This window comes from Panicum virgatum, chromosome 4N (genome assembly GCF_016808335.1).
Source record: "Panicum virgatum strain AP13 chromosome 4N, P.virgatum_v5, whole genome shotgun sequence".
NCBI classification, from domain to species: domain Eukaryota; kingdom Viridiplantae; phylum Streptophyta; class Magnoliopsida; order Poales; family Poaceae; genus Panicum; species Panicum virgatum.
This window is the reverse complement of record NC_053148.1, coordinates 12,511,283-12,521,704: the sequence shown is the minus strand read 5'-3', so window position 1 is coordinate 12,521,704 and position 10,422 is coordinate 12,511,283. Positions and strand designations below refer to the sequence as shown.

Here is a 10,422-nt window from a genome sequence, read left to right as displayed (position 1 = left end):
AGAACATATGAGCTGGTGCCCGAGTCCGAGAGTGAGCAGCGTGAAGCTCAAGTGACTCTAACTGAAGCTACGGAAGACCCGAACTCGAATCCAGAAGAGCCCAAGACTAGCTACGCCCAGGAAGGCAAGCCCGGAGCATGTCCTACTATTTTAAATTTATGCAACTTATTATTGTTTCTATCTACTTGTGCATTTAAGTTACAGGAGTTGATTGGAACCTTAGTTGCATGATCCTAGGTACCTATGCTTGAACACTAGTATGTGTAGGTCGCTAGTTGGCTATGCTAATGGTTCGGTAGAAGTCGAGTGATTTCCTATCACTCGCGAGAATTATAGGAGTTGGATGTTTACTACCTGCTGCAACTATAAGGCCTACGGGCGGGGCTGTGGTACTTGTGATGCCCCGTTTGTTTAGTGAAATTTGATAAGGCCGCAGTATGTGGTAGTGGTGGTTAAGCGTTTGAACGTACTAACCACATGCCGAGAAATATGGTAATCGGTAAGCATAAGTACCTGATTGGCCCGGCAATTGGACTTTACTTTCACCTTCTTTGAACATCGTTTCTCATGCGCGCACATGCGGTGCAGAGTCGTCGTACTCTGTAGTCGAGGACGGTGACCCTGATCCACAACCCGGAATGAAAGGGGAAATGTTGCACGTGTGACTCTGGGAGTAACCACGTGACGTGTGTTTAGGTATGCCTTGCAAGGTCAACAAATTCGATTCGAATCATCCGCCTCTCACGGATAATGGGACTGCCTAACCCTTTTGCCACATAGAGTAAGAAGTGGAACATGATGATGATGATGAATATGGTTGATTGATGAAAGATAAATATTTTTCACCCTGTATGTTATTGGATAGATGCTCACCTAGAAAGGTTAATTGAACTAGAATCTTGAGGCTAAAATTTAAAAGTAAGGACCTACACTCTATTGCTGTTCGGCAAAACAGACCCCTCAAGCCAAATGCCTTGCATGTCTTGATAGTGGGCTAAGTATACCCTCAGTAGGGTAAGCCTTGCTGAGTATTAGTATACTCAGCCTTGCTTATGGCTATAATTTGTTTCAGGTGAAACCTTTGAGGATATGATTGCCAGTCTGACCTGGCCTTGCACTCTCCCACCTGGTTGGTCCGTGGAGTGGGATACGGCCCCGGCCAACGATGACAAGAACGAGTGATGTCATGAATCGGGCTTCATCGTGACACCCCTATCGTCGTTAGTTCTCGTATTTACTTCCGCTAAAATAAAGGACTCTGGTGAACTTCTTTTATGTTCGCTCTGCAAAGCACTTTGTTAAGTGTGGAACTTGGTTTGTAATCCTAAAATTATGTTAAACTCTCTGTGTTGTAATATATGGTGTAGTGTTGTAATCTCTGGACTCGCCTTCGCGTGAGTTATGCTGCTTTGTTCGATCCAGGTTAAGTGGTTTCATCGGGATTTTACCCGACGGGCTGCCGATGTGCTCCGTCTAATGTGCGAGTTAAACCTAATTGTATTTGCAATGATGGTTAGCGCACTTAAGCCGGTTTATGTCGGGCGGTTCTGCCACACTGTCCGGCTTGAAACTGCTTTCGGACACGGCCTTTAGTGCCTCATCCAGCCTGTTGGCCGCTTCTCTTGTGGCAACGCTAGTGATAAGCGAGCCATCTTCCGGATTTAGGGAGCCTCCATGAGCGTAGAAGAAATGCTCTGCTCGCTGCGGCCAGTCGAAAGTCGTCGGTATGATTCCCCTTGCAGTGAGGTCGTCTTCCATTTTCTGCCATTTGGGGATCGCTGTCGGATAACCTCCATGACCAAGATTATGAAAGTGTATCTTTTTGCTCGCGTTCTCTTTGGCTTGTGTGTCCTTTTCTCGCTGGTCTCGGACAGTTTGTATTACACAAATACATCCCAAAAAGGACGTTGCTTCTTGAAGTGTTTCTCGAAGTCTGGCACGCGGCCCTTCTTTATGTAGTCTTTGTTCAAGTTCTTCTTGAACGTCTGGAAAGAAATAGCCATCTTCTTCATGACCCAATTCTTAAAGATTGCTTCTTTGTCCTCTAGGAAACTGAAGTATTGTTTGACATCTGCCCATAGCATTTTCTTCTCTATTTCAGGGATGATGTCAGCATCATTATCAATGATTTTGGTTTTCTTCCAGAGCTTGAAGCAATGGATGTCGTCTTAACCCCCTTGGGAGACTTGGGTTCCCCATCCGGGTGCAATGAGGTAATTGTGGTACGCCCCTCAATTTTTTTCTTCGAGCCTCATTTACGTTTCGAGCTCTTCGATCCGGAAGATTGAATATATATATAGTAGGTCTATTGGGTACCCTGGGTATGGAATAAGGTATTTCATACCCCAGCCAACCCGTCGGACCCGACCTACCGTCTGTTATTTTCACTCGGTTTTTTTTGAAAAAGTTGCAATATTAGGACTGCAAACACTGACCATTCGTGAATTTGCCACTCCCAGTGAATGACACGGTGGGACCATCTGTGCCTATGAAATATGGGGCAAATGGCAAAACTGCAAAGGCCAATGTTTGCGGTCCCATTTTTGCAAATTTCTCATTTTTTTGTGCTGGCCGCCGGTTTTTTCCCACCCCACCTCTCCGTCCCCAGCTCGCATCGCAATAGATTGTGCCCCATCCACGATCCTTCGACCCATACTCCCGTCGTCGAAAAGGATCGTGCCTCCATCCGCCCTCCCGCCGGCGATCCTCCAGTGATGCGCCGGGCGCCGCCCTCCCCCGTGCCTTCCTGCTTCGCCGGCTCTCGTCCCCGCCCTGCAACACCCTGCGCCGCCGGCTGCCATCAGTGGGCTTCCCGTCGGTGACCCTCGGGCTACCCCGCAAAGGGCTGCGCGTCCAACCCCCCTCCTGACCCGGCGAGGCACCCTCGCTTGGTCCCCAATCTCGCGATTCGGGCCCTCCCCGGCGACCCTCTGGTGAGGCGCGGTCCTGTCACCCCCACCCTCTCGCCGTCCGGCGAGGTCCTATGCCGCCGGCTACCTGCGGCCTCTGGACGTCAGCGCATCGCCCGCTCGCCTGTGTGGTACCCCCACATGCTCCCCAATTTCTTGCGTCTCTGTCCCCCTGCCGGCGTCTCTCTGGTGAGGCTGCTCACGCCGACCAGATCCTCCTCCCGACGGGGCTCCTCACGACCAGTGCCGCTCCCTCACTATTTCCCAGAGATGCAGGACATGGATCTGCATTTGGTCCATCACCGACGAGATCTCGGGCGACTTCGAGGTAAACCACACCATCACTATTCATCGCCAAACGCGTTGAATCCACCTCCTCGCGAGCGCGACCAGCTCGTTCCCAGATCCCTCCCTGATCAGGTTGTGATGGGACCAGAGGGCCGTGATCCTGTGGTCGCTCGCCAACGAGGCGGCCAAGAAGTGGCAGCCCGGGAACTGCATGCTCGTCGAGATCACTTGCACGCGCCGCTCCACGCAGCTCTTCGCCGTCAGGTAGGCGTACCATGTCGCTTGAGGAGGACAACGCTACGCACGTCAAAGGAGACTTCTGCAAGGTGATGTGTTTCTCTCATTTCTTTTGTAGTGTCTCCAGAATTAGCCTCTATACTTCGATTTGATACATGTGTGCTAGTGATTGGAACCGTATTATTGATACCTGCTAATCTTCGAAGGATATCTGAATGTGGATAGGACCTTGATTTGTCAATTTTTATTTCTCAAATGTGATTTAAATCATGTAAGTGTCTATGTGTCATATTCATCAGTTCTATTCTGAAGTTCATAGATGTGTTCAAGATCGTTAAATCCCATGCTTATGATGTTGACTTTTGGCCCACACTGTAATGAACTATTAAATAGTTTGGTGGATCTAAGATGTTCTTCTATGAGATTGGTAGTTGTTGTCCCATTGTGTAAAATATTCATTATAGATTGGTCTCATGAAAAAAATCATATATGATCTGTTTCCTTTGTCGCATCCTAGTGACCTGTAAAATTTAACAGTCCAAAATGCAGTTCTGGCCCTCCTTAAAGCAGAGGTCAAATCACATGCAGTTTTCATTCATCCAAAATCTGATGCCCCCCTTGCCCTGTCATTTCCTCATTTTGTTTATGTCGCTGTTAAAATAAGGTTAAATATGCAACACTAAATTTGTTCAGGTTTGCTAGTTTAAAGGATGGCTCACTTATTATCATTTTAGTTTTTGGCAACTTATTCTAGTTTCACTAGCTCCCTGAGCTTTCGACAATAGGGAAAACAATGCAAAAAAGAGGAAACGTTGCCAAATTCTGTGATCTGACATTTCCTTTATTCTTCATTTCAGCTGTTGTTGCCACTTGTAACTGCACACCGCTATGATGGACCAACAAGGTTGGCACACTCAGAACCCAAAATACTTCATGAGAAGATCCATTACAAGTCTTACAGTGATGATGAGATCACCAGAATCCTCACCACTAGGAGCAAAGCTCAGCTGCTTGCTACATTCAATTATAACAATGATGCATTTGGCCACCCAATCAGCAAGGTGCATGCATATCTAATAAACTTATGTTGCTTTTTGCTGTGATACAGGAAGTGACCAACTTATTATTTAGAATTTGCAATACCTATGTGTGCATCTGCATTTTATTATAGTTGAATCAGATTATGCAGTTGTGGAATTAGTAAGGTGCATCTGCGATTGCATTTTGTCCCTTATTTACTTGTATCACAACCCACATTAATACAAATCATCCATTCATATTCTGAAGGACAATAATAAGCTGTTGCTCGTGTCTGCTTTTGCCGATACAACTCTGTTCTTATATTGTTTATTCATTCACCCAATGTGTAGCATTTTTGAAAGCTGTTTACTCATTTTAGTTCCTAGACCCTTCAAGATCAGGCTTATCCAATAGTTAGTGTTCAGCCCATGTTACTTATGTCTGGATTGGTTGTATCTGTTATGACAGATTGTTGATCTTATTTCCATTTGCAGCTTATTTTGTTTCGTATTTGGTACAGAAATTTCATGACGCTCTGGCAATGCTATCCATGTTCAGAACTATATAGGACATATTTGAAATTTCTTTCTAGATCATTTAACATTTTAAGATTTCCTTAGTCTTTTTAAGAGAACGAGTTACATGTTCATGTGATATGCATGCCATATCTTGACTGTATTGATTCACAGTTACGCTTCCTAATTTCTGCTAGAAAAACATTTGCATGATAGCTCAGGTAATTTAGTGCTGGGACTTGTCTGTGAAAATGTTCTCTTTTCCCAAATAATAGTATACTAAGTGCCACTGCAAGCACCTTGTCAGTTGATATGCCGGACCATTCATCGGGGTAGTCCCAACCTATGTTACACGGATACCGGTACGGGTATCGGATACGATATGTATCGGATACGTGAATACGCACTTTCCCAAAAAACACCGATACGGGGATACGGCTAGGATAATTAATAATTATTTATAAATATCACATAGATATTCAGCAACATAGTCGCAGTGGCCTAAGACTAGTAGGCTACAATTAGAGAACAACTAAATTGAGTTCAACGACATCCAGATACATCATACTGGAAACTGGAAAGAAAAACATCAAGCCACTAATTGATGAAAAAAAAGGAAAGAAAGCACAACGTGATTCCACAAGGGGTTCTTCTTCAATTGCTGCTCATCTAGTTCTATTGCAGCACGTTCATCAATCTGTGCCATCTCATACTACCAAAACAGCAAAGAAAGGAGAAGAGGGGGCTTCAGTTCAGACCTGAGCACTAGAGCAGTAGGCGCAAAACATGGGGAGGGTAGCTGTCCAGGGAGGAACTTGTTTCGAAGGGAGGATCTCGTCGGCGACCGATTTTTGCTGCGGAAGGAGCTCGCCGGCGGCGCGGCCACCGGATCTAGGGGAAACAGGACCAGGTTGGGAGTTCGTGAAGGAGGAGCAGGAGCACGGGATTGTGGCAGCTACTGCTAGGTCAGTAGGCGCAAAACATGGGGAGGGTAGCTGTCCAGGGAGGAACTTACTTGTTTCGAAGTGAGGATCTCGCCGACAACCGATTTTTGCTGCGGAAGGAGCTCGCTGGCGGCCGGCGGCCACCGGATCCAGGGGTTCGTGAGGGAGGAGCAGGAGGGGAGGGGAGGGTTCGTCAGGGAGCACGGGATTGTGGCGGCTGCTGCTAGGTCACGGAGGGGAGGGGAGAAGTAGTAGTTCAAGTCTGGTGGGCTAACTGGGCTTGCTAGTGTTTTGGGCCGTGGCCCAAACGTATCCGATACAAGTATCCAAGCCTATAAGTATCCAATCTTTTAGGATATGGCTGGAACCATATCCAAGGCATATCCGGGGTGTATCCGTATCTGAAACGTGTCGGATACGCGATACGGCACCCTCTAGGAGTATCCGTGTAACCGAGGTCCCAACCTCTGTTGGTGCTAACCTGGCCTCTGCATGTGGAACACCCTCTGTACAGGTCTTGAGCTCTAGGACCATCTTCTTGCGAAACTTCCATGACCATAGGAATAGGTTCCTGCCAGGCATGATAGATTTTGCTATCAGGCTTATGTGGCTGCAAATAACTGATGTTTTTATGGTTCACTCTCTTTATTTTTGCAAAAAACTTGCTTTGCTAGCATATAATTGAAGGTCTTCTGGTCTCACATGGGAATATTTGTGATCAGGTTGCACTCACTTCATTTGTTCTACAAAACTGTAAGTATTGACCCTGTCATTTAGGTGATTGCTGTGCACATTTTTTTATTTTCCTGATTCGATTGCAGGCTAGAAATGCCATTGTGTAAGAGGTCAAAAGCCAGCTGAAAGAATGACAACAACGGACAAGACTGTTCTTCAAGCAGATAGCGAATAAATTTGGATTTATTATTCAATTTGTATTCCTTGTTTACGTGGTGTGATTGGAAATATTGTACTGCCGCTACTTGGAACAATTGTTGCATTGCCTACGTACTGGCACAGGTGAATTGTTTTTAATCCAGTGTACCATCATTGTCTTCAAATAGCTAAAATATGATCTTGTTGGGCACTCAAGGCAGATGTGTGATGTATCTCATATTCTCATAGCAAAATCTTCAATTGCAAATACCAAGACGCCACATTAAAGTACAGAACAAACTACCTGTAGCTCATATCGGGTAATAGAGTAATTGAAATCACAAAATTATTCTTTTTACACTGGTTGCTACGATAGATTACTTTTCTTTGACCAAACTTCAAATCAAGTTGAGAGGACAGGTTGCACGATCTCCAAAAAACCAGACAGCACGATCTACAAAACGAATCTCATGCACGCTTGGGTAAGCGGGGCGGACCAAAAACAGCTACTGCATGCATGGGGTCGTGGACCAGAGCAGAGCGGGAGGCGCAGGTGGTCGGGGACGCGGCAGGGCAGAAGGCTAGCTCGGGTATGGAATAATATTCCATAGTTAGTGTAGAGATTAGCCCTGTATTATATATATACCTATATATATACATTATATATATATATTATATATATATATGTACATTATATATATATGGGGATGTCATTTTCCATATACATTTCTTCCATAGTTTCGACATCGTCATCATCGGTATCATTGAGATATTGGTTGCCATTATTCTCGTTTTGATCCTCTTGGAAACACCTTGCGGCCTGGGTGCCTTCTTGGATCATTTCATGGGGGGCGTACTCGTCTTCGAAATCACATTGAAAGGGATCCATCTCGATCCCTATGCAAACATATATAATACGCGGAGTTACGTGTATAGAATTTTCTATGCCTTAGGTTGTTCGTATGGAATTACGTGTCGTGATCTATACAACAATATATGATAAATTTATAATATGAATACATCAGAAATATGAAAATTTTAAACAATATATGATAAATTTATAATATGAGTACATCAAAAATACATCAAGTATACATCATATTGCAACAATATGAAAATTATTAAACTCATATATATAATAACAATTTTCCAACAATTTTCAACAATAAGTGCATGATTCTATGATTTTCCAACAATAAGGAAATGATTCCATGATTCTTCAACAATTTTTAACAATAAGTACATGACTCTAGGATTTTCCAACTATTTACTATGATTTTTCATGATCCTCCAATAATTTTCTAAAGTTTTCTATGATTTACTAATAATTTCTTACCATTTCCTATAATTTTTTACCTATTTCTATAGTTTTCTACCTATTTCTATACACTACAAGAAACTATTTAGTCTGTGACGAAATTTGCATGATGCTATTATGAGTACTCGGCCCAAAAACTGTGATGTTTTATTAATTTCGTCATAATCAGGCCCAAAATACTGTGACGTTTAAAAAAATTCGTCACGAATAGCAAACTAAAGCCCAAAACACCGTGTCGTTTTTTCAAAAATGTCACGACAATTACTTTTCAATTTTTTTTCTAATAGTGCCACATCACCCAACTTACCTATACGAGCATCCACATCACCTGCGCCAGTTAGCAGCAACACAGGCTTTTTTTAATAGTGATGCGGCCCAGTCATCCGGCCCGATGCTACTCTTTTTTTTCCGGCCCAACTCTACTCACCCTGCCGGTCCACGGCGCGCTTTTTTCTTTTTTATATTTAAAAAAATCAAAATTTCAAAAATATATATCCGTTTTATAATATTTCAAAACTACCCCCGTCGCCCCCATAGGGCGACCGGCCCTAAGTGTAATTTTTTTCTTCAAATTTACAACGAGGTCCCTGGCAAAAAAAATGCAAGGGGGCTTGTCGCCCCCCCAACGAGCGACAGGGGCCTGTCGCCCACCCCAGGGGCGACAGGGTCCTCCCTCCCTATATAAGCCCTGGCCGCCATTCCCTTGTCATTTGAGCCTAAAAATTCAGAAAAAAGAGAGATGTAAGGAGAAGAAAAGCGTCGAGCTCTGCCGAATTCCGCACTTGTGATCTACCGGTAACTTCCGTATGAATCCGTTGATATTGTATAACAATTTAATTTAATTAGCGGATTAGCTGAATTAGATTTGGTTCTTTAGAACACTCGTTTAGTATTACAATTTGAGTACTATTACAGACTTGTTTTTAAATTAATTATGTATTAGAATAGAATTATGACAGTACCTTATTGATATTGCAGCATAAGACAATAGAATTATGACAGTACCCATATTTTCATGCATCGATTTGGTATACGATATGTGCATTATTTAAATCATTGTTCGTCATTTGGCGCACCACACTATAGCGCCAATGTCTTCGTCAGGATCAACCTACATTCCGTGGAGCAAGTGTGAAGCCACCGTACCTGAAGGAATTGGTGTGTCAATGTGCTTCTGCGGTTCGTTATGCAAGTTCATACAATCTGAGGTTTTAGGAGATGACTACGGCATGAGGTTCTTTATGTGTGAGAACTACGAATATGATCCACCTAAGCGATACGGCAAAGACCGGGCCAAGGTAGCAGGACAACATACGCTATTTTTCTTTGTGACCTAACATTGAGTTATGATTCTAACTTTTGTTGGACAAAGTCTCCTCCGCCTCTTTGTGATTTTATGCAGTGGTTCGACACCGTGCAGTCGCAGCAGGCAAAGGACTTTGTGGAACAACAAGCAAGGTGGGCTGCAGAACGTTGGCGCTGAATGAAGCACGAGGAACAGCAAGAGGAGAAACGCAAGAAAGAGCAAGAAGAGATCTACAAGAGGATGGAGGAGGTGGATCGTAAGGCGGCGGCCGAACGTGAAGCTGACAGGGAGAGAAAGCGAGAGAGGGCACGCCGTGCGAAGGAAGCCGGCCCCGAAGCAATTAGGAAGGGCAAATATCCTCGGTGCACTCAGTAGAATAGTACCATGTAATCCCGGCATTTTACATTCCATAAGGCATGGTAGGTTTAGATGCAACAAGAAATTACCTTGTCGCGTGCACATGCCACTGCAATTAGTTGTTTATGTTTTCAGTTGAGAGCTTGACTCTGTGTGTTGTAACTTTTACCATTAATAGCAGTTGTAGCCGGGAATCTATGAAATCTTTGAACTTGTCCTTAATATTTTCGGAGCTTTTCATGTCACTAGAATACTAAAAAGCACACATTTAATTAATATAACGATAAGAAATAAGAACTAAGAAATGCATTACATAATGTGAACCATCAAGTTTACATCATAATACAATGATAATGGAACACACATCACACATGCAGTGGCATGGCAGAACCCGTTGCAAACTACGGTAAACAGATTCTGGACTAACCTATCATGCCTTAGGTAATTTAAAAAAAACACAACAAACACAACGATTCAGCATGTCACTAGCACTAGGGTAGTCCTAATAGCCGTACCCCCACGTAGCAAATTGCGTTGAGCCTTCTCCGCAGTATCCACCCATTGTAGGTGGTGCAGGCGGTGGTGCCGGAGGCGTAGGGCCCTTCTTCTTGTGACAAGGGCAATTGCAGTAAGGAATAGTGCATGGTTCATCATG

The 10,422-nt window shown here is 44.0% G+C and overlaps 1 protein-coding gene across 2 annotated transcripts; it reads left to right on the top strand.

The window, feature by feature from the left end:
* The first annotated feature begins 2,839 nt into the window (after positions 1-2,839).
* On the top strand, positions 2,840-7,002 carry LOC120671165 (annexin D2-like). Of its 2 annotated transcripts, XM_039951441.1 has the most exons (5): positions 2,840-3,237; positions 3,346-3,523; positions 4,292-4,495; positions 6,636-6,666; positions 6,735-7,002. In XM_039951441.1, exons 2-5 carry the CDS (start codon positions 3,473-3,475, stop codon positions 6,737-6,739), a joined length of 291 nt encoding a protein of 96 aa, XP_039807375.1. In that variant the 5' UTR covers positions 2,840-3,237; positions 3,346-3,472; the 3' UTR covers positions 6,740-7,002. The 2 variants fall into 2 exon arrangements, with proteins under 2 accessions (XP_039807375.1, XP_039807374.1); XM_039951440.1 differs by having other exon boundaries at positions 6,636-7,002.
* Positions 7,003-10,422: the final 3,420 nt, after the last annotated feature.